The sequence below is a fragment of the Condylostylus longicornis genome, unplaced genomic scaffold (assembly GCF_029603195.1).
Source record: "Condylostylus longicornis isolate FDR11 unplaced genomic scaffold, ASM2960319v2 ptg000004l, whole genome shotgun sequence".
NCBI lineage: Eukaryota > Metazoa > Arthropoda > Insecta > Diptera > Dolichopodidae > Condylostylus > Condylostylus longicornis.
Genome location: NW_026577973.1, coordinates 21,491,968 through 21,517,563, shown reverse-complemented (window position 1 = coordinate 21,517,563; position 25,596 = coordinate 21,491,968). Strand labels below are relative to the sequence as shown.

At 25.5% G+C, this 25,596-nt stretch overlaps 1 protein-coding gene across 2 annotated transcripts in view; it reads right to left on the bottom strand.

Moving 5' to 3' along the window:
- Positions 1-7,029: 7,029 nt before the first annotated feature.
- LOC129610601 (diuretic hormone receptor-like) overlaps positions 7,030-25,596 on the bottom strand; it is a 101,228-nt gene continuing 82,661 nt past the window's right edge. The window contains exons 11-13 of one of the 2 annotated variants that reach the window (XM_055523216.1): positions 18,343-18,411; positions 8,000-8,153; positions 7,030-7,267 (exon numbers count right to left, since the gene is read on the bottom strand). In XM_055523216.1, coding sequence (XP_055379191.1) covers positions 7,238-7,267; positions 8,000-8,153; positions 18,343-18,411 — 253 coding nt within the window. In that variant the 3' untranslated portion in view covers positions 7,030-7,237. The remainder of the gene's footprint in view (positions 7,268-7,999; positions 8,154-18,342; positions 18,412-25,596) is intronic. The other variant, XM_055523224.1, reaches the window with a different exon arrangement.

Here is a 25,596-nt window from a genome sequence, read left to right as displayed (position 1 = left end):
GTTACAAACGGTAAGGCAAATTTAGTATATACCCTTCGAACATACGTTCGTACGGGTATAAATATACAGCAAAATAAATTTGTATGTATCAAGTTTAATTTCGTAATTTTTAAAACACGATTACCCAAACCGTATCGACATCCAACAGTAGGAAATATTTTTTCGTCGAATTTATCAATTGAGCGATTATTTTTACAAGGAATTTTTTAATCATTAAATCCATTTTAAAATAATTCCTATGGAAAGTATGGTAATGGTAAAGTATTTTGGATTGATGGTTTACCATAATTTTAGAATTCATTTGTTATTAAAAGGGATTATCGGTTTTATGTTGTTATTACTAGCAAAAGTAGATTTTCGAATGCTATAATTAAATTAGATTTTATTAAAAGTCTCACCATATAAAGTGTCCTGTCGCGTATTACACATTAAATAAGGGTCATCAATATTAAACGTGGTTCCCATGTTGCAAATAATATTGCAATATCAGAATATGTAGAATATTTCAGAAGTTGGTCTAAATTTTAAGTTTTACAAATTTTTTTCCTCGAGCTTATTTGTTAGTAATATGAAACTATATAATAAAATTGACTTAATCTCCATAGAATTTATGCGAAATTCTGAAAAAATTGTGTTATATAGCAAAAATGTCAAAAAGGATGCATAATTACTTATTTAGGTTTTATTGATTTAATTTTCTCCAGAGGATTTCTGAATTCCTATTCCATAAAATAAGAGACTATTCGGTTTTTTACTTTCTTCCGCTGTATTTTCCATTTTCAATTTTTAAAAACATAAAAAAGACCTCGTTTTTGCAAAGGAAATGACGATAGACAGAATAATAATTTATGGTTAATGCTTATACGAAGAAATTTGATATTAAAAAATTGTATTGATTGTTCTTTACTCTACTAACTGGTCTGTATTATTTACGATTATAACGTCAAATACAATTTTTTTGGTAAAATAAGTAAACAATTTTTATTGCTTTCATTCTGTACCCATAATTTGCAAATCAAATTAAACGTTTTTCAAGCATTGAAGTTTGATTATTGAATAAATTTTGCCCACATATGACTCTTTTAGCAACTTAAGACACAATAATATTGTGTAGGACAATGTTACTGTGAAATTGTTTATTACAATTTCTCTTGAGCAAAACTCATATACAGAAAGAGGGAGAAAAGGTTGAAAATTTTCACAAAACAATATGTGGAAATTTTTAATACGCTGATCAGTATTAATGGGCGGAATTAGATCTTTGGGTAATAGAATGTGTTCCTTTCTGTAATAATTTCTCCTGCTTTAATTTGAAAGATGAAATATTTTTTGTATAGCTTCGATCATTCTTTCTCAATTTTTAGCACTTTTCCAAAAATACTTTGGAAAAAAGTAATTATTAGTTTCATCTTGTTCGTAGCATCCATTCGTCCACCTGTGGATCCGTTTGCAAAACTTCTGTACCCTCTAAAAGAGAAAGTTGAAATTTTATACATAAATATATCTTCTTTAGAAACTTGTTTCCATAAAATAAAATTTTTAAAAGTTGTTACCCCTCAAAGATCCAAAAACGCCATTTTTTGACCATTTATTTTAAAGAAACGCATATACATTTTTAAACATCTTGCAAACGCCAAAAATTTGCGGCTGGTTTCTTCCACTACGACACAGCATAATTGAATACTGAATAAACAAAATGGCTGCTAAAATTAATCGTCATCTAAAACCCTTTTTCTTCAAATTTTTTATCTCGTTTTTCTTCTATACAATAGGTTATAGGAGTCTTAAATATGCTAATTAGATTGGCAGCTTTTAGATATTAAGAAAGGGTTTATTTCGTTAGACGCAAATGTTTTTCCACCTCCTTACCCTTCCAAGTTATAGCTTATCGAAATTAGTAAAATTCGAATTTTCAACACCATATATTTTCGAAATTGAAAGTTAAGGGGAAATTCCATGCCATTAAAAAGTATAATTATTTTTCCTAAATCACGTAATTAACCCTTAAATTCGAACATATTTCAAAGATTGCATATATTACTCATCCTAAATTTATTCTATCTTTAAAATATTTTGGTATGTAAATGAAAGTAATTTTAATACGTAATGTTTTAAAAGCAGTCAAAATTAATTGTATTCAAAAGCAGTATTTGCACTTGTCATACAAAAAAGTGCTACTTCACAAACTAAATCTTTATACGAGTATAATGTAACATAGGGAGTAAATTGAAAATAATTTCTTTATACCTTCGTCATGGTTTAGTTGGTTCAGTAATTACGCGAAATCTCTGCCCTAAAGTTCTATTTTGAGAATACATTTTTTCAATATCTTCAAAGTAATTTTTTTTATCTTCGCCATTCAGTTTTTCTAAGGTTGTATGAAGGCGTTATATTAGCGAATTTCGGGCAACTCATCTGTTACAGTTGGACCGTAAAGCTTTTAAAGCTTCATTCATGGATTTTTGTATAGACTTAAAAACACTTTTCCCAATTTATGCTTAATAAAATACAATATTTCTTTTCTGAATTCAAACTTTTTATTTTTTTTTAATTATTTGCTAAGAAATATCCCAAAATCCTCGAATTTACGCGAACGCCTACACCATCGCCTATACAACAAGGTTAGTTTATTTTTCTTAAGTAATTAAAGGTTTTCATAAATCAATTTCAATTTTTATTTATATTTTTGAATCTTACTACCTACCACCCAATAATATTAATTTATGAGCATATTATTAAAAACATGATTACGTTTGAAATTTATAGATTATGCAGGAGAAAATATTAATTTCATGAAAAATTTAATAAAATAAAATACCGAATGGTCAAATCCAAGACGATAATAGTTTTGAAGTATCTCTTGGATAAGATTTCAAGGATCCTTTTGTGAAGTACCTACTACCATTCTAATAAATTTTTGTTCTTTTGATATTCTCGCTAATTATGCTAATCCGTTTTAATATGAAAGAAATGGCGCCAAATATCTCTTTTAACGTTCTTTGAATTTAATTGTACACTATGGAATATACAGTGAAGCCTATGTGTATATAGCTATTATAATGTTATTCGTGTATATTATATAAAAAATTTTATCTTTAGGATTTTATATTCTCTTTTAATCTATTCAACATAAATGTTGTATAACCTATAAATTTACGACCAAAGGTATATATACAGTCACTTTGATGTCTACATATAATCTATAAAACGTTTTTTAATGGAACTTTGTTATTCTCTATAATGCGGTATATACAGTATCCTTAGCAATTGATTTTTGTTTTGTTGTTGTCAGAGGTTCAAGAGTGTGTCTGGGTGTAGGAAAAAAAGTTTTTCAATAAAACTTAACCATAAACTTGAAAATATAATAATCTAGATTATAAAGACTGTTTGTTTCGAAAATTTTCATTTTTGCTTTAATTTTTGTTTTTGTTTTGCGTCTTGAACATTTTAACTTTTTTTTTTATATCTCATTGCTAGCTGTATGAAATTAATAATAAAAGTTAAATTTTTTTTTAATTAAATTGATTATTAGGTGCGAACTTGGAATTTCAATTGATGTTATCGAAATTGAAACTTTTCCAAAAGTTCTTTAACAGTATTATCGAAACTGAGAATTAAAGTCGTTGTTTATGTAGAAATAAAATTATTTTTTGATATTATTGAATGGTGTAATTCTAATAATCTTTGATTTTAAATGTTCAATGTTTTTCTGGTGAATTGATGTGAAAAAATTCTTTTAATAAGTTTGCTTTAATAACTTTAATTTATCTATATCAATTAAGTATGAGAAGGTTCTTGTAGAGTTTTTGAAATTATTGAATAATTTTTTTCATATTAAAACAAATTGTTGTTTGAATGAATTTCGCATGAATGCAAACAGCAGTAGTTTGTGTATAATCTAAAAAAGTTTTATGAATTAAAGAAATTAGATACAAGTTTGGACTGACATTGCACCGTCACTCAAGAGGATTTATTGCGCCTAACCAGGACTAGAGCTCCCAAGATCGATTTCAGTAATAAATTCCTGCCAATGAATTTGCTCTTCGATTTAATTAGGTGTTTCTTCAGTCGACACTATCTCTCCTATGCTGGTATAAATTTTTGTCCTGTTCTTATACCATTCTCTTGTAGTTTATAATCACCTAGATGGTTCTTAGTTTAGTGGTGGTTTTCCGGAGTTCTGACCTCACCTGCTTAACCGCTATTTTAAATTTTTTGGAACCTACTGTCTGATAATTTAAATGATCTGAAGTCTGAATCTGCATTTTTCTTTAATTATGAATTCCTTTCAAAATTTATTTCAGGTTCAATATTTATTAACAGTGACCTTATAAATGTTCACTGTTGTTAAAATACAGAAATAAAGAATTTCAAGTGTGCAGTCCAGTAAATCAATATTATTTTTAATTTATCGTACTTTATTGCAATTTTGATTTCTTTTATTTCAAATGGATAAAAGGATAGAATAACTTAAGTGTCAACACTTTCAAATTCTCGAATGTCAACAAAAAATTCCATTTTCTATTTTAACAACGATTTGAATAAATTTCACATTTACAGCCATAGTAAATATTTTTTGTTTTACTGAAAAGCAATTTATTGACTTTTTTTTTGTCAAAAAGTTTTTGTTAAATCATCAAAATTTTTTTAAAATAATTAATTTTTGAAATTTTCATATTTAATGAAAAATCGAGAACTTATCCTTTTGTAAATATTATAAGGATCGTCTTTTAGTATATGAAAATATTCTATAAAAGAAATGCAAATTAATTAAAAAAATTTTACTGTCTAGTTTTGTAAGAACGTCGAAAAATTCAACAGTTTTCATTCAATAAAAAAGATATTTGAAATTTTCTGTTTTTATGGCTATGTATGTACATACATAATTATGTACATGTGTATGTATTGTTGTTCGAATTATAGGATTCCCTACCCCATTCCCCCCCCCCCCCTCCCACCCCACACTCTTCTCTGATGAATTAAAATTGAATAATGTTTAATATTGACTTGAACGGAAATCTTTCTACATACTTTTAAAAAAGTTTTATTTAATTGCCTCAGATTTAATTTTCCAGACACTTACATAATTTATCTTTAATTTTGTGAATTAAAAATTACTTCTTGGTCTTATGTGAAATTTATCCAACTTTATGACTTTATCCAACTTAACTCAATACTGTTTTTTATTTTTGTTTTGGTCGGGAATCAAACTTAAGTTTTGAAAGTGGCCTAAACCTCATTTCTAAAATTTTCGCTTTTTTGTTAGAAAAGTAAATTAGGTCCCAAATGTAATAAAAAGTCAAACATTCTGTTTTTTTTTTGGCCTAAACCCAAAATTTAATTTTTTCCAGTGCTAAAGTGGCATAACTCACATATTGTAGTAAAAATTGGGAGAGAGGGTTAGGTCACTTTGCTCCTGAGCCTCTCATTATTAGCTTATAATTGCACACAACCGAATATAATTTTTTCATTATTTTAAGGTGGGTTTTAAATTTCGTACCAACTTTTGAAAGTATACAATTGAAATTGTGATTTCGAAATTGTTATAATATTCACATTTTTTCAAATTGAGGCTTTTTTTATGCTTCGATTGTATATTAAGATCTGTGAAAAAATTATATACGAAACGTAACTAGAAATAGATTCTTTGGAATTACAAAGAATAATGATTTTGTTTGGACCTCTAAGGGTTTTATTATAAAATATAAACTTGGGTTTTAACTGAAATTTTCTTTATTATCGAAATATGTCATTTAATTGAAGTTCAATTATAGAAAACAATATTATTTTTGTATACTTTTAATTGTTCTTGGAAAATGTACTTTTTTGCAAACCAATGATTTGAACCAAATTTATTAAACAAAATTCTATAGAATTCATAATTATTGAAAATCCAGTTATAGAGTTGATCGTGCCAATTCTGTGAAATACCTGTTAGAATTAATGATTTGAAGAATTGTATGGTATTCCCCCAAGAAGCTAGTTATGCTTTTTTTAATAGTGAATTTTATTAATATATTATTCTAATATTTTATTCAATTTCAAGCATGTAGCTTGAATATTTTTTTAGTATGGTTGCATAATTTCCGAAATGTATATGACTGGCAAATAATGACTATATTAACATATTCTTTTGTGCTAAATTTTAGTCTTTTAGGTCAAATATCTATAAGATATGGATAAATAATTTTTAAAGTTGTACGGCAGCAATGATAGGAAGTCACCCAATATTATCAAACAGCCCTGATACTATATTTGTTTATATGAGATAAACAAACTTTTAACCAAACAACTTTTGAAGTTATGTGGCAGCACATACTTGAATCTTTCTTCGAGGAAATCCAATTTAAATATGACTCTGGAATTTACTTTAATAAAGCATTTGTGAAAATTTAGTAAATTTTTAACCCATGAATTTTTGAACTCTGACTGGGAAAGGCAGACGAATAAATATGTTTGAATCAAGTCAAAATTCGACGCTAATCAAAAATATTTATTTTAAACTGTCATTTCTTAGCCTTACAAATGAATTGCAAAAATTTATAAAACTTATCGAATAAAAACCCATACGTTCGTATGGGTTTATAAAAACAATTTCATGCCTGTAAAATAATGAAATAATTTAATATTGGAAAATTAATTGAGTAGAAAATAAAATCAATTAATTTATGTAAGTTTTCAAAAATAAATATAAATCTTTTATTAATTTACATATACATATATATATATGTATATATAAACATATAATATATAGATATATAAAACAGAAATTTTACCATTTATAAAAAAAAGTTACATTAATTATTTTCATATTAAATTTTATATTTTACATTATATATTTATGTGTGTGTAGCTATTTACAATCCTTCCTAATACAAAAATTTATATGCTTATATATCCATACATATGTAGGTACGATATATAATGTTAAAATTTTCTTGAAATGTATTTCACATATTATTATTATATATGTACATATATATGTATGTAATAGCTATTGTATATGCATTCTTCTTAAAATTGTTAAAATTGAATTTTTTTTTTTTGCAATTTTATTGAATTTGTGTGCATATGTACAAAATATTTTATTAAATTAAATAAGAATAAAACTATTTTAAAAATCTATATATACGATAGTTTACACAATTGAATAATCAATTTCGAATTTTTCTATGTTGGTATATAAAAAAAAAACCTCAACGTATTTTGTTATCCTCCCAAGGCTAAAGTTATTTCTTTAAACTTTAAATTGAATCCTTTGTGTCTCCTGTAATTGTTTTAGGTTGACATTTTATTATTAAAAATAATATTATTTTAAAATTTTAAAAATATTTTTTATACAGAGTGTAAATGTGTTTTTTAGCAAAATAAAATAGATCATTTATATTTGATGAGTTCGAACTGAAATATGGTGGGTCCAGCTGGAATTTTAAAAATTTTTTTTTGTCTTTAAGTTTTACATTAATGATTTTAATTTTTTTCTGAGTAATTTAATTTGATAAATTAATTCATAGGCTTGTGTACTATGAGTGGAAGAGTTCCAGCAACTTTTCCAGTTGATGTCATTTTACGAAAATTAAACATTACTAAGGTTATGGTAAGGAACTATTTCGAATTATTAACTTGTTTGCAAAAAATTTTGATATTTAGAATACTACAAGAACAGTGCAGCACAGTAGATTTCTGACCTTCAAACTTTTAAATTATTTTTTTGAAATTTCGTGAATGCATAATATGAAATGGTCATTTTCGTTCAATCTAACAACAATTATAAACAATTAATATTTCGAACGAAATTTTTATTATACTTATCAGAATTCTTACTTATATCAGGCAAAATGTTTTTAAATTAGTTTTAAATTAATTTTTAAAAATATTTTCCCGATGCTAAAGTATTTAATTAAGATACTTTAAATCATTCGCACTCTGTATGTAATACGGTAGGATAATTTAATAACATAAAACATTGGAAGCACGTACAATTACAAAATAAAATTACCTGTTTTGGATTACTGGGACTGACAGCTCTTGATATAGAAATATTTTGAAGCGCTCCATTGGATCCTCGTTGATGAATTGTTGATGTACCAATTAATGTTGTTGTAGTCACTGATGCACATGATTCTCTCTTATCATATTTTGATGTCAATGGTCTTTAATAAATAAATTAAAAAAGAAATAAATCTTTTTTTTTTGTTTTGTGTAGAAGCTACAAAACTATTCTTTCGTATATTTGCATTTCAATAAATTTTATATAAAAACCTTCTATTACAGTAAATTGAAAGATTGAATTTTTTTTTTGTTTAGTGAATGAATAAGAGCATATATGTATAGTAAGTTTATTTAGTATGTTACTCTTGTCCCAGAATGTTAATCTAGTTTCAAAAGGTCATAATTTCTTATTGTAAATATATGTTGAACGCCTTTGTATTTTGCTAGAAAGGTACAGGAAAAATAGTTTACGGAATTTCCAATAATTTCAAATTTTTTTTTATATATTCACGGATTAAAGTTTATAAATAAAGTGCAGCAGTTCTCCTTAACAAATATACAATTTTAGTATATGGTTTTTAATGTAAGAGCATTTTTGAATTACAAGTAAAGTGTTCATTAGAAATGCTGAAATATTCTTGATAGCAGACTGCAATAATTAAATTGTTTAAAGTATAAATGAGGATTATATTGAGGGTGCAAGTTAAATTGATTCCTGTATTAGCCTGTATTTGATTACGATTTCATTTACTGCACAATTTGGTTACAATATTTTCATACCAATTGCAAATGGAGTTGTAAGGAATTTTACCATTTATTTAGGTAATATAAAATTTGCCTAGAATTTTATACAACAATTCAAATAAAAACCTAAGAAATTATTCAAAAAACAATTTCAGCGTTAGAGTGTACGTACCATATTCAATATTAGCTAAACTCTAACATGCAATTCCTTATATTTAGTTTCATGTACGGGTATACGTAATGAGAGTTTATCTAGTAAAATTTAACTATAGAAATGAGTTTTTAAATATTTATTTAGATAATGCATATGTAAATAGGGAAATAATCGAATTTCTTCAGATACAAAGCTGTAAAACACGTTTGTAAGAAAATAAATTCCTTTTCTTTCCTATATGCATATATAGAGGTAAGAAAAAAGAATAAATTAATAAAGAAATTGGAAAATTTGGTTTCAATTTTCGACTTACTTTTAAAACAACTTATAAAACATTTAAATAAGAAAACGTGTAACATGCGCTGATCTGATGAAATGAACTGAGCTTTTTATAAAAATATTTGAAACTAGGTACTCGTAAATCCTTTTGCTGGGCAAATTTTTCTTTAAACAAATTTTCAAGACTTTTTCAACATAAGTCATTTTTTTCAAAATTTCAAACACTTCTCAAAAAAGACATTGAAAAGTACTTATTTAAAAGAACTATAGTAAAAAATCTAAAGAGTAGCAAAGCAATTTTAAAACCTTATCCAAAATGTGGCACAAGATACTGTTTCTGTTTCGACATTAAACAGATTTGATCTGAAAAGAGTGAATATATTTGGACTCATGTGACAGAAAAAGAACCTGACAGGTTACTCGGGATTTGATAAAACGACTTCGTAACAAATGACTATTGCCATTTGTTATTTATTTAAGAGTTAAAATAACGGAGAAGACTTACACTTAATTACAATTATTTGCATTTGTATATATATAAGAACGATCGCTACTTTCTCCTCTCACCGACCGTAGCAGTAAGTGAAAAAAAAGTTGAATTAAATTACAGAGAGTTTTGTAATCTAATATGTTGGGTAAAAAAAATTCGTGCAAGTCTATATAGTAGACTAGTTTGACCATTTTTTTAGGATTAAATTAAAAGAATACTTTTAATTTTATTAGCACCTTTCATTTTTACAAAAATTATTTTACCAAAGTAGTGAAAACTAAGCAGTGTTACTAATTTTTTCAATTGATGTAGAGCATTTGATGTCAAAGGATATTGTAAGTAAGAGTAAGAGAAATTCAAATGAGTTTGTATTTTTATAAGAAAACAAAAGAAATACAGAAAAAAAATGGAATTGAAAACTAAAAATTTTTTGGGTAGAAAATAAAATAGTGAAGTCACATACTCGTACATTATTTACTATAAAAAAAAAACTCAAGTTAAACATGCAAAATATATAAAAAAAAAACAGAAAAAAATGTGTCCGAAGGCAACAGGCACAAATTGTGTAGACGTTGTTATCTTGAAAATTTGTTTAAACATGTACAGATCATAAAAGATGTGATCTAAATAATTTTTTCCATTTTCTAGTTGTTGAAAAAATTTATAAAGAATTTCATTTTTTATGTAATTGATGTTACCGAATAAAATGAATCTATATAAGCTTTATGACAAAGGAGGAAAGTATAGATAATTTTTTAAAAGGCTTGAAATGTTAAAGGGTATAAGAATATGATTAAATTTGTTCGTATCGAGGAATAGTTCAATCCAAGAAACTTAAATGATAAAGATGTTAGAAGAAACTATGATTAGAGGGTTCTTGGAGGCTCCTCGACCGAAAATTGCCGACTCATTCAACACATTAGGAAGCCCACTTAGTTTTTTAGTTATACGAGTCGAGTCTCTTATAAAATAATTTAATAAGAAATATTATTATCTTATTTTAACTGGCTGAAAATTAATTGAAAATTTTAAAATTTACACTCTTTTATTCTACAAAGAATAAAAGAGTGTAAATGTTCTTCAAACCGTCATATTTGACAAAAAAGATGATAAAAATTCTGTTGCAGCGGCAACACCTATCATCTAAAGTTTAACATTTTATTTACATTTTTAACATTTTATTTTATCAAAATAAACATGAACAACAATCATTTCATCATGTTAGATCAGAACAATTCTAAGCCTATATGTTTCTGCAAAATGGGTTTTTTCATTCGTTCATTAGTCCTTTGTTTGCAGTTGCTGTGACAATATATGCTCTTTAAGAGTTCTAGTACGTAAAATTAATTTCCAAAACATGTTTTTTAGAGCTTGCAGAAATAAGTTATATCTGCCTATTTCAACAGTCGGCGAACTTGTGTTGGTTATAGACAAATATTTACTATGTGAGTAAAGGTTATGTGCCACTCGATTTTTTTACATTATCTACCAAGAATAATAAATTTGTATGGAATTTTATATGCTTCTATTGATATTATCTATTATTCAAATTTCAATAATCTCAATCGAATATTTTTTTTTGCAAGCAGAATGATGGGCCGCATGTTGTCCATGGGCCTCACTTCGCCGACGACTGGTCTATTCTATTGGAATTTAGAATAGTTCCGAATATAAGCATGAAATTTACTCTCTTATATCATTTTATCGCTCTCCTTTAAAACTCTCAAAATATGACTTAGAGTACTTCTATTCTAATCAAAGTTAATGATTTTAATAATTAAAATATAAGTTGTTGAAATTTTTGTATTCAAACACGTAAGGATTAATTTTTTTTATTTCAGTTTTCATTTTAGTATTTTTATTTGTATAAATTATACATAATATACGAAAATCATCATAATTAATTTCGTGATTATAATTAAGTTACAAAATAAATTTAATTTAAAAACTCAACCTCTTTGAATTATTAATGACTTCATTTCATGTACCCAAAAGTTAATAAAGACTTTGCAATAAGTTTTTGTTTTGGTAAATATAATTCGTTGTATTAGGTATGCAAAATTGTTAATTAATAAAAATTGTAAAAAAAAGCGCAAAATAAATTATTTGAAAAATTATTTTAATTTTTTTTATTGTAAATATTTTTTTATTTACACACATTTATATTATTTCTTTTGTTTTTAAATAAAATTTCATAAGGATTCGTTTCATGTTTTGATTTTACCATAAAAATCACATATAACTACATACATACATACATAAATATTAATAGAAATTTTCTTACATATATAAAATAATAATAATTTTCCACTTCAGGTAAAATGAAAATCCTTGAGAATGAGAAATTAACTTGAAAACATTTAATTATCATAGACTGTTTTTATTGCTTTTCATATTTAATTAAATTTGAAACTTGGCTATATTACAATTTATTATTACCCAAAAAAACCTTTTATTATTTAAAATATTTTAATTAATTTAAAAATAGAATAGGTTTCTTTTCTAAAATCCGAAATGTTGTTAATCATCATATATGAATTATTTTAAATTCCGATAAGAGAATGGTAAATTGATGAGTATGAGATATTGAGGAAATTAACATAATTTTGAATATCAACAAATTCATCTAGGTACAAATACAAAATGAAACTATCGTGAAGCTTATTATTTTGGTTATTATTTTAATGATATTTTCAAAATGAATTCGTCTTCGAATTTCACATTTTTAAATTTGTACGATATTTCACTTAATTGCCATTTTGTATGCTACTTGACTGATATTTTTTTGTCTCGCATTTAATTTCAATTATTATTTTAATCGTTGTTTGAATGCTCTTTCTTAAAGGCAGGGGGTAGTATTCTTTACCACTTTTCGATATTTTGACTTAAAAGTTGTACTATACCAGCAGATTTGAAAATTAACTCTGAATGCATGCAATAACCGATTTTATTCATGTGTTTACATTTCACTTCATACCATACATACCATTCACATTTTCTATAGTATACTTGAAGTAAAATGTCAACTGTGACTTTATCTACAAAATATAAAATATCTCTGAATTAGTTTCTAAATTCAATACAACTTTGAAATTAGTTAATATAGAAAGAAATTTAAGTTAGTAGAAACTGTTGTAACCAATGGTTTTCTATTATGGCCAACGAGATTTAAATTATTATTATACCTGTACGAACGTATGTTCGAAGGGTATACTAAATTTGCCTTATCGCTAGTAACATTAAGAAATAATGATCTGAGATATAGATCGATTTAAATTTGTCTGTCCGTCCGTCCGTACCAACGACAACTCAAAAACTAATTGAGCTCAGTTCACCAAATTTTCACAAATGATTTATTATAGTAATTGTCAAAACCCTATTCAAATTGGATATGATTGGGCTACCGGTTCGGGTAGCTGCCGTACAACTTCAAAATTTATTTGTGTATATCTTAGAAACTATAAGAGCTGTGGTATTGAAATTTCATACAAGCGACTATATTAATAGGGTCAATGTGTTTGATAAAATTCATTGAAATTGCTTGGCTATTTCTGGTACCTGCCTTATAACTTCGATAGTAGTTTTGTAACCTTATCTTAGAAAATATTGGAAAAACAGTACTGAAATTTTGCATAAATCAATTTGGCACCTTAAAATCATAGTCTGTCCATTAATCAGCTATGACATATTTATTTCCACATAGAGTAACAAATTCGTACGGGTATCACAGAGTAGACACGGTCAACTCTAGTTTTTCTCGTTATTTTAATTGAATCAAATTTTGAAATATAAAAATTAGTAAAAATCTATTCGTTTTCAATAAAAAAAAAATTTACATTTTCTTTTGACAATTTTAATTACAAGGATAACAGGAGATAATTTAGGGCATTTAAGTTAATTTAAATAACTAAGATTTTTCTTTTCTTTGAAAATTTTCATAATTTTTTAATTAATCTGACAACTTGAAGAAGACATTAGACAGTAAAATTCTGCATTGATTTGGACATGTCCGTCCATTCGATCGCACGATGACTGAAAAACGAATAAATCAAACACCACCAAACTTTGCCAAATTGTTTCTTTTCAGTCAAAGACGGTTGATATTGCCATTTTATCAATTCAAATAACAGCAAATCAAAATAATAAAGTTAGTTGCATTACTGCCAATATATCTGACTATAATTGCAGTTCCGGTATATCCTTAAAGTTTTTTGTGGAATAGCCTGACCAGTTTGAATAGCTTTCATACAATTCTAAAAGCTAATTTTAAATACTTTAAAAATTAGTTTTAGTCACATTGTGAAGGCGTGAGGTATAATTTAGTCGGTTAAGATCAATTGAAATGTTTTTATTTGTTTTATTACAACAACAAGTTTTTAACATATTATTTTTTTTCTACAGAGAGTTTTGAAATTAAATATCATTGTGTTATAACGCTCATTTAGAGGCTTTGTAATTAAAATTTTTATTGTAAAACTAAAAAATAAAATTCTTTGCTATTGATTTTTTTTTTTAAATCAAATACGGAAAAATCATAATTATTTTACATAAAAAGGAATATTAAATGAAAGGATAAGATGTTGGACTTTAATGTAGGAAAATTTAATATATATTTTAAAAACTTTCCCAATAAATCCTTAAATGAAAGAGAAAGGGAATTAAAAAGATAATTAGAAACTCAATTAAAAACTGAATATTTAATGAGTGCGATAATTAAAATCATAAACGATTGATTAAATTCTAAAGCTCTGTAATATATTAATATTGTTAATTGGATTCACATAATAATTAATTGGTGCAATATAAAAAATGCATTTCCTAAATAGTTGAAGAACAATTTTAAATTCTTAATTAATTTTTTTTAATTATAAATTTCAAAATATTTCGCTGATTTCGTTTTACGATTATATTATTTATGTAACACTAATGACATAATTACTTGCTCACTTCAAGTGGGCCTCATTACCGTTTATTTATTTTGTTTTAAATGTGGGAATAAAATATTAGAATATATTTCTTTTCATAACGGCTATTACAAGTTAAACATTACTGTATAGAAGATCATTCGAAACCATATAACTAAATTTTAATTCTGAAAATTTCACTAAATTAATTATTCACAGCAACAAAGAAAAATTCTACTAGTAACATTGAAATTTCGAAATTAATATTAATTTATGTACGTTCGGATTAATCTTTGAATGAAAATCAAATGAGTATTTTTTGTTTTAAGTAAAGGTTGAACTTATAATCGGATTTATTAATATTTGGTATGAAATAATTTCTGTTTAAAATTGTAGTAATTTAATAATATTATATTTGATATTCTACTTAAAATTTCTAAGTATTTCCGTTATTTAAGCTTTTTATAAAATATTTAATTAGAATACATACAGTTACACCAGAAAGTATGCATTCCGTTCTAATTGTCTGTATAAGTAGGAATGAATGTATACTTTTTGGCACAGAGTAAATCAAAATTACTTAAAAAATTTATTCAAACTGAACTCTGAAAATTTACTCTGAAGATAAAGTTTATAATTTCAAAATGCCAAATATTATATTCTGTCTATTATATAAAATATCCAACAAATTTCGAAAACGAAATACTTATTAGCTCCACTATTTTCTCGCACTTCTGCTAACAAAAGTTATTTTTACACGTTCTTTGAGATAAAAAGCTGCAATTTTATAGAGGGTTGAAATTTTTCCTCAAAATATCACATAATATGCAATTTTACATCTTTTTTATTATATATTTTTGTAGTTTCCAGCTCTGTAAAGAGGTTTATGAGAAGTTTTTTATCGGTTTTAATTCTTTTTATATTGTTCCGTTGACTCAATTGACTATAATTGCTTTTCTAAAATTATTTGCTAAAAGATCATAAAAATTATGTTGAATGCCTCATATTAATTGGAATAGGTAAATTTAAATACTAAAGTTTAATCCTTTTAAAATTTTACTTTCTAATCCTATTAATCTTATTAAAATTGATGATTTTTTTTTGAATTTCATTGAAATTTTTTCACAGTTTCGGATATGGTGAAAATATGAGTACAAAAATGATTTTAATTTTCGGTAAATTAAAAATCGATAATGATTTATGATGATTTTTTTTTGGTAAGAGTTTGTTTATTAGAGGCTTAAGGTGAGGGTTGTTAAGAGAAAAAATCTTTGATTTAATATTTAATTTATGTAAAATTAATTAGAAACGACTGGCTGAGCATTAGTTTTTTTTTTGTTTTTTCCACTAGATAGTTAAATTAGAAGATCTTATTTTGTTTCAATATTTTTTCAAGGATTTTCGAATTAAAGATTTACGTAAATAAGTCTTTTTGACGTTTTTGTCTTTTTCAAATTAAGGAAAAGAGATGAGGAAAATTTTATGAGATTTTCATTTATTTTATTTTTGTTTTTTTTTTGTCTTAAAATATTTTATTTAAGTTTTCATAAAAAAACATTATTAATGGCTATCCCTTTATTTTTATTTTCAAATAAAAAAATGTGTATGGAATGTAAAAATAAAATTTTATTTAAGCCATAAACAATTTTAATGATTTTTGAACAAAATTTATATTGCAAAATATGTAAAGATGACTGTTGTAATTTAATATAGTACTTTTGTATGTGTTATACACCATTATAAACTTCGAATCGGTCGGAAATAGAATATTCTCAGACTCTTATGCAATTATTTAAAATTATTTTATCGTAAAGACCAATCTAATGTGACTTACAATGAGTGAACCACTACAAGATAAAGTAAAATTTGGGTAAAATAATTCCGAAAGTTTTATACATAAAAGAGAATTTAGTGCTACTTTTTGCTACAAATATCATTTAGCAATTTTCCAAAAAATTTAAAAAAAAAGCTTATTAGTTTTACTCTGTCCGTCCGTGGACATTTTTACAAAACTTCTACACCCTTGAAGATAGAAAGCTGAAATTTATTACGTACACAGATCTTTACTAGAAACTTATTTCCGTAGAACAAAATTTTTACCTATATCTCCCACCTCTACAAGTTATTTCTACTCCAAAACCTTACAAATGCCATTTTTTATTTATTTATAGCAGTAAATAAGCATTTTTCAAATTTTGTAAACGCAGAAAGGCAGTTACTTGCTTCTCCTATAGCAGCATGTTATAGTTAAACTTTAAAAAAACAAAATGGTAGTTAAAATTTACCGTTATCTAACATCTAGTTGGAGGAGTCTGAAGTTTACAGCTTTTAGACACTAATAAATAGTTTATTTCGTTAGAGGAAGATTTTTTTTCATCTCCACCCCCTCTCAAGTTATCGCCTCTTAAAATTTGTAAAATTTGAATTTTTGACATCTTATATTTTCGAAACCGCAAGCTTTTTCAAATTTCTATAAACACAAAAAGCTAACGGTAAATTCCATGACATTAAAAAATATAATTATTTTTCTTAACTCACACAATTAACCCTTAAAATCGAGCATTATGTTAACCCACACTTTATATTAATTTTTGCTTTATTTCAAAGACTGAATAGATCGTTCATCCTAAATATATGCAACCCTAGAAATAGTTTTGTATATGAATGAAAATAATTTTAATACTGTGATAGGTATACATAGACTGTATTTAAAAGCAGTATTTTCACTTGTTTAAGGGAAAAGTGCTACAATACAAACCAGTGGTTTGTCCCAACTGTTATATAGGAGTGATCTCTGACGAAAAATGAAATGTAAAGCATGAGGAAAAACGGAGAATACAATTTTTGATTAGGTTTTTTAATATTTTGCAGTACGATATTAAAGATTTTTTTCAAATTCTTGAATAATTTTTAACAAAAAAATTTCCTTAAAGTTCCTCATCCTTTACAAGAGAATATAATATACTAGTAATTATTTTGGTAACATTGTTATTAACAAAAAAAATTCCTTAAACAATTATAAAAAATTTTATATTTGTTTTCTCTTTTGTATTCTCATATAAATTCGTAGAAAAATCGAAAAGTCTTGCCATATATTGAATTTTAGTAAATTTAAGGTTACCAAATTACATTATAATTCAATATGATTAGATGTACGTAAGTAGTATGGAATAATTATTATTATTAAGTACACGCTTTAATTAGCTAATAAAAATTAAAATTGAAAATTTTTAAAAAATAATTGAGTTGTAAAAACCGCATTTTATAAGGCTAGTTTAAGGAAGGTAGGATAGGCCAACAAGAAGAAGTTGTATGATAAATAAAAAATGCAGCTCATGAATTTACTATAAAGCAGTGCTGACATATCGAATATTGATCATGGATTATGTTTGATCTGATGAAAATTTGTTGAAGGGCGAATGTACATTTTTGTCATAATACATTTGTAAAATACATTTTTGTCATAATACATAATTTCCTTTTTAAATAAAATGCTATGGCTGTCGGCAACATTTTTAAATTTAAATGAAAAAGCCATTATAAATAAGTATAATGTAAGTAGAGGTAACATATTGTAGATTAAATTTTATAAATCAAGTAAAGCAAAAGGTCATGTAAATGAGCAATATATAAAAGGGTACGACAATATACATGTGCACATACATATGTCAAAATGTATACAATTTTTTTTTTTAATTAATTACACAACACATTTACACAAATCAAATCCTTTTTTTTTTCAATGTTTCTTTTTTACTTTATTTTATTGATTCTCTTACCTGGTACACTCAATTTTCGTTGCAGGTGAGTTACCATCATTCATTTTTATCAAATTTTTTGTTGTGTACCTGAAAAAAGTTAATTGTGGTTGCTAATACATCAGGTTTTTTTTTTATTTTATTTTTTTTTACAAAAAAATTTTGTAAGCTTATTTTTAATCAATTCTTCATGCAAAAATTTACATAATTATTATTGTATGTATGCACGTATGTATATTTATATGTGTTATATCCTTTTAACGGTAATGTTTGGATTAATGGCAATATGGAATTTTTATAACAATAATAAAGATAACAATGAATGAGAAAAAAAGAAAGAAAATTATAAAATAAGGAAGGTAGGTGACAGTTTAAAAAATTCTATAAATAAATTTTTTATTGTTAAAAAATGTGTAGCAAAACCAAAAGGAAAAGAAAAATCATTAATAATAATATTTTTGTAGAGAAGGAGATGAATAAGAGCGTGAAAAAAAAACAATATTTTCCACAAATTGTATAATATCAATAAACAAATTTTGTAAGTATACAAACATACATAAGGGGTACGTGTGCGGTATGAATGAGAACAACAATAATAAAATTTAGTAACAAGGAACATGCAAAATAAATAAAAATATTTTCTTGTTTTGAAAACATCTTCTTTTAACAGTTTATTTACTCGGACGTAAATTAATTACTTGTATTTTCTATAAATATAACAAAAAAGGTATAGGTAGTTGAGGTTTTTGGTTTTAAAGGATTTTTGAAAGTATAAAGATAACCACAAGAATCAGCCATTTATATTATTCCATTTAAAAACTTTGTGTACATAAACGTTTCTGTTATACCAACAGAAGCGCAACTACATGTATAACAGTTGGTAATTTTAGTTGAAAAAATGTTTCCACGAAAACCACAATCATAAATTAAATTCCTGCAATAGACATGAAATTTTTTATTATGCGACGTAACTAAATTTTACTAAGTTAACTGTTTAATCGTAAATTTACTATGTATTTAAGTTGCGGTAAATGGAAGTTATGATGAAAAATTGAATTAAATGACTTACCAAGAAAACAGGTGGAAAGCAAATTAATGATATATAAAAATACTAATATTCAATAGGCAGATATAAATTTCAAAATTTGAAGTATCTATTGTGAAAGTGATTTAAGAAATCGTCGTATATAAAAATTTTGGAGCAATATGGTATTGTAAAAATTGTTTTTAGATACGAAACCTGGGGTGCGAATGAAATTGTATTTGTGTTGTAAAATTTAGGGACATAATTTATAAATTCGGGGGAAGAAAAGAACCGAAAATAGAGGAGCATACAACCTCATATGGGTAGCGAAAAATAGACTGCATTTTTTTATACTTTTTATACTTATAATATTATAAAAGTTTCAATGAAATTCTTTTATATTTTAACTATTTCATTCTATAACTGGAAATTAACTTTCTGAAATCTGATTTTCTTAATAGGTTAGTTAGATATTTTGCTGATTTTTGACTACTTTCTCAAAAATGGTCAAAATTTCAAATTTGGCTCTTAATAAAAGGATAGTTATAGCGACCGAACCGAAGCAATTGCTTACTCAATCTCCGGTAATTTACTAAAAATAGTTGTTTTGAATTGATCCAACACGAAAAAGTGCATTTCTGTTAAAATTTTGGTAAGTTAAATATTGCATGAAAACATGAACTGTAAGTTTTAGATGTTTGCTTATAACTTGTAAATTTGAGTAATCGACGCCTTGAGTTTTCGAAATTACAGGCCTATAAGCTTGAATGTAAAAGCTTAAATGTAATAAGCAAAATTTAATGAATATATTTTGTTTTTTAATAAAAGCAATTTAACGACAGTAGCTATTTTCGCTTTTTAAAGGGAAATGTGCTACAATGAAAACTCTTGATCTGAATTTATTCCCTATAATTTTTGTTTTTCCTTTCGTTTTTCTTGAATGTATTATATAGATATAATACAATACAACGGTTTACATGTAATAAAAAGTCATACAGATAAATATGTTAGAATTTCGAAGATTTAATCTCTTATAAATTTAAGGTTTTTGTTAAATTATGTATGCAAATTACAAACGATTAGTCAAACTTACTTCTGTAGGTTATGATTTTTATTCTTAGGGTTTAAATTCAAATGTCATCAAATTTTAATGAAGTCTATTTGTAAAATTTTTAAAATAAAATAAAATCTTTGAAAAATAAAACAAAAGTAAAGAGAAAAAAAGCAGAGTTCGGTAAATACTTGAAAATTTTTTTTATACCAAAAAAAAAGTAAAAACAAAAAGTATTTTTATAAGAGTATTATTGTTGCATTAGGGTTAGCCTATTACAATAAATTGCTTGTATTACTCATTTTGAATTACTTTTAAAGGACCCTAAATATTTACAACATTAAAAGTCATTATTATTCATTGCCAAATTTTACACATAAATCTTAAATATTAAATTTAGAGCATTATTTATTATTTAGATAAAGTCATTAGGATAACAAATATAAATGAACAGGGTGGGTAAGACATCGAAAGTGCATGTTGTATGTTCATTTTTGTATTGAGTAGAATATCGATTGCTTAGGTTTAATAAAAAAGATGCAAGTAAGTTTTGTTGAATTTTACCTTGTGGGTCATATTACAAGTATGTCATAGGTTAAAGATTGTTGTAAAGCTTTAGCCTTCGGTAGTTTATATACCGATTATTTCAATTGCAAATGAAAATGTTGAGTTGAAATGAGCCACTGCGTTTTGAATTAGAACGTGAATTATAAGAATAAGTTGCACTAAACTGCATTCACCTGTGTTGACCGAGTTTTTATTTTGTTATTGACTAGAAGTGGAATGAATATTCTTCAGATTTAATTTTCCAATTTTTCATTCTGTTTCGTCTTTAAATATAAATTATTATAATTTAAATATAAATCTGCTTGTACAATTATTTACAAGTAGTTATATTTGTACACCGTTATAATCGTTAAAAACGTTAATAAATCGTAATATGGATGTTGGTGTTTTCAATGTATATCCTAAAGTATATATGTCATTCTTCAAAATTCACCCGTAACACTCTTAAAACCCACAACTTTATTAGGATTTTAGATACCCTTTCACTTTAAATTAAGATATTAAAAATAGCATTACCCACCCTAACACCAATGACGTCTTACGAATTTATCATATAAATTTATTTAACTCATATTTTAATAAAAAAATTTTGTAAAAATAAAGCAAAATTTTACATACACAACTAGAGCATGTTATAAGAAAAAAGTATGTTTAGGTGTGAAATTTTATTAAATGTGAAAAATGAATAATAAAATTATCCTTGAAAAAGTTTTACAAGTTATAATCAAAATTCGTATTAAAAAAAAACATTGTTGTACTGAAGAAATGGTTAAATATTAAGCACATAAATATGAAATTTTTCTTGTATTGCTCTCCTCCATATTTAAATTCAAGTTATGTGTCACATGGCAAATCACCATAAAAATGCCAATAATTTTAAATTATTGTTTCTTAATAGAAGTTTTTCTTTCTTTTTCATTATTCAATATTATTCATATTATGAATTATATTAAAATATTGTTGAATTGCTTAAACATGTGCAATTCAGAATATCTAAGTACGTATATGAGAGGATTAAGGGATAAAAAGTGAAGATTTCATAGAAGAAAATGTTTAGAAGGTTCCATGGTTCTACTGCGCTTCGTCTAAGTGCAGATGTGGCGCCTATCGAGTACTCCTCTGAGACCTATCCTTTCAATGAATTCAACACCACGAAACCGCTTCTACTGTTAATCAGAGATCTCAATTTATCAAAGTCTTTTCCCTCCACACAGAATCCAAACCCAACTGCAACGGTGGTATGCTGCAACTCTAGGCGACTCCCTTGTAGTTCCGACGTTTCCCTTTCAATTTTTTTCTTGAGATTGTCTCAGGCTTAACGCGGAAAGAAGATTTCAATCTAAGGGGATGATTTTCTTAAAAAACATAAGCAAAAAATTTTACATTTTTGTGTTGTAGTAGGGTACGTTTGTTTTTTTTACTTACATTAAGCTTACGAAGGAGTTAATTGTCAAAACAGGCTGATAATTGTGATACTCAATTGTTGGCTTTTATGATCAGTGTACTTCGGCATATATATAATTTATTGCATTCTTTTGTCCTAATTAAAGCCAACTTCAATGCGGCATATAAGTAGTTATAAAAGCCAAACATAATACCAAATTTTGGAAAATAAAATTTTCAATAAAAAAAAGGATCTACTATTTTTGACTGATTTCACATAAACCCCACTGATCTAATTACTGTTCACCCCTGATTATCTGTATGAAACTCATATACATTTTATTATTTATAAATCAAATTATACATACAATCAACAGATTTATAAACATATATGAGTTCATTGGTATGAACATGATTGGAAAATACATGTATATGTGATGTGTAGTATTGTATGTATGTGTATGCTAAAAAGTTATGGTTTTATTTATTTTTTTTATAAAATTCATATAGAAAATGGAAAAAAAAATAAATTTTCGGGGTATAAAAGAGAATTTAAGAGAATAAAATAGAAAGCAGCTGCGATTATCCTTTTTTTCAGACCGTCCTTTTATAAAAATCCATCTGGTGATAGAAAAGAATCGCCTAAGAGAAATCAATTAAGAAAAATCATCCAGTCTCCTAGTCTTACTTTTTCGGATTTTTTTTTTAATAGCACTGCCGAGTACATTGAAATATTGAATAACTTTTTCTATTTGTTTTTTTTCTTCTTTTTTTATACATATTTTTAATTTTTATGTTATGAATAAAATATTAACAAAAAAAAAATTAAAATATTTTCTATACACTACGAGTTACAAGATTTCAATGCGTATCCTCAATTCGGAATTTAATTGAATTTTCCACAAAAAGAGAATTAAAAAAAAAAACGTTTTCTATCATTCGTTCGGGATTTATTGAATATTGTGTTGTTTGGGTGTTCCGCACACGAAAATGAAATATTTGAATTTAAAATATTTTGATATTTTTATGAATCCAGTTCCAAGAACCATTTTATCATAGGATATTGAAGCATAAATGAGTGGGATATGAAATTTATATATTATGAGTATTTAAAATTCTGGTTTTCAAAATAAAAATTAATTTTCTTAATAAATTTTATTTAAATGAGTTTTGAATTAATTTGGGATTGAGATGTCTTGGCTTTAGCGATGAAAATATTATTATGCAAGGAAATAGACTAAACGAGAATGGGTAGAGTTGACCGTGTCGACTCTTTATCGTGTGAATGAATGATTTAAAGTGTTGTGCTCCTGGTTTTTTTATATATATAGTGTTTTATATATACTGGCAGCTACCATATAGACTCATACGATCTTGAAGACTTTTATTGAAAATAATATGGCCATATTAGAATATTAAGCCAAATATAAGAAATTTCAAATAGTTTTATCAAGTATAAGAGTCTTATTAAACATTTGGTTGTGCAAAATTTTAATGCTGCATGTTCTATAATTTCTGGGATATATTCAAATAAGTTTTGAAATTTTAGGGCATCTTTATTCGAATCACTGCCAAAGTCACATCCAATTTAAATAGGTTTCCGGCATTTCCTATTACAAATCATATCTGAAAATTTGGTGAGTTTAGCTCAATTTATGTTTTGAGTTATCGATGTAATCGAAATATTCATAAAAATCTAAGTGTTCGAAGAATTACAAACAATCCTTATTTTATAATGTAGTCAATTAATTTATCCATTATCCAAAGATCGTGAATCGAGAATTATTTAAGTTACCTGATCCAAGATGTGCTTATTTCAAGACATCCAAAAATTACGTTATTATAACTTCAAAATATAGTTTGTTTACTAAAAATATTTTGGTTTGACTAGAGTTTCGAACAGAATTTACATTCGATAAGTTATTCACTAAAATTTTAAATTTGCCACAAATTTTATTCATTTGGCCGGTCATAATGAATTCATTAATTGAAAAATATCTATATATGTATACAAATTATTTATTTCACAACCAATCTACATGCCTCCTTTTACGCATAAAATTTAAAATTTTACACAAATTTCTTAACCTTATTAACTTAAGTATGTGTGCTATGTATGCATATAAACTTTTTTATTTATATCAATTAATTTTCCATAATGGACGTAATAATAAATTTATAATACTTTCTGATTTTATAAAGAAAACATTTTTCATAAATTTATTTTAGAAATTCCTGCGGCTACCATTTATGGATTAAAATATAAATGTCTCCAAAAATATTGATAGTAGCATTAAAAGGTGATAATAAAATTAACATGCTTTTGAATATAATTACGAGTATTAATAAATAAAATTTTACAGAGTAGCAAATGAATTTATATAAAAAGTAATTGAATTATAAGTACATAAGCAAATCATACATACATAATTATTTTAAAATACAATACATTTAGTAAAACTAGGCATATGTGTGTGAAAATTTAAATGGAATTGGGGTGTCTGAATTCTTTTTGTACAAATTATTGCCATTAATTAAGTCTAATTAAAATATCAAATTATGAAATTCATAATTTATTCAAAAATTTCGTTTCCTATTTAATTTACGTTATATTATAAATTATGTACTTAAAATAAAATACGGTTCAGAGCTGAAGTTCAAAAAATTCAGAAAATTATAGAAAATATACTAAAAACGTGAACTGACTGCTAATTTGACTGCTAATTGTTAATGTTGCTAGCTATACAAATTTTAAAAGAGTAACACAATTATGAAAAATTTCGCAGTTCATATTTTCAAAGTTCTTTTAAGAGAAATTCAAGTACTTGCATAGAAACACATTCTATTCAAGAAAAGGTACTTTTAAGCTTAGAAAAATGTAGTATCATCCCTGACATTTGCATTGTAATCATATTTTAACTTTTATGAATCGAAACTCACACACAAAGCGTTATTGTATAAGTGTGTCTGTGTTAATAAAAAACGTTTGCAAGAAATTTCTTTTTCAATTTTACCATGTTTAAATAGCTCAATATGAAAATTAAATTTCCCCCTAAGGATATTTTAAAAGAACGTTTTAAGAAAATTTAATTTATACATGCGGTGGCGGTTCTTAAGATTGTTTTCAACTGTGTAGAGTTTTTAATTATATAGAAAAGTTTATATATATATACTTTTACTTTAGGTACCCTAAAATTCTGTCGTACATGTAATAGGAATAAATAATAAATTCTATATTGTAGTTGAGTTT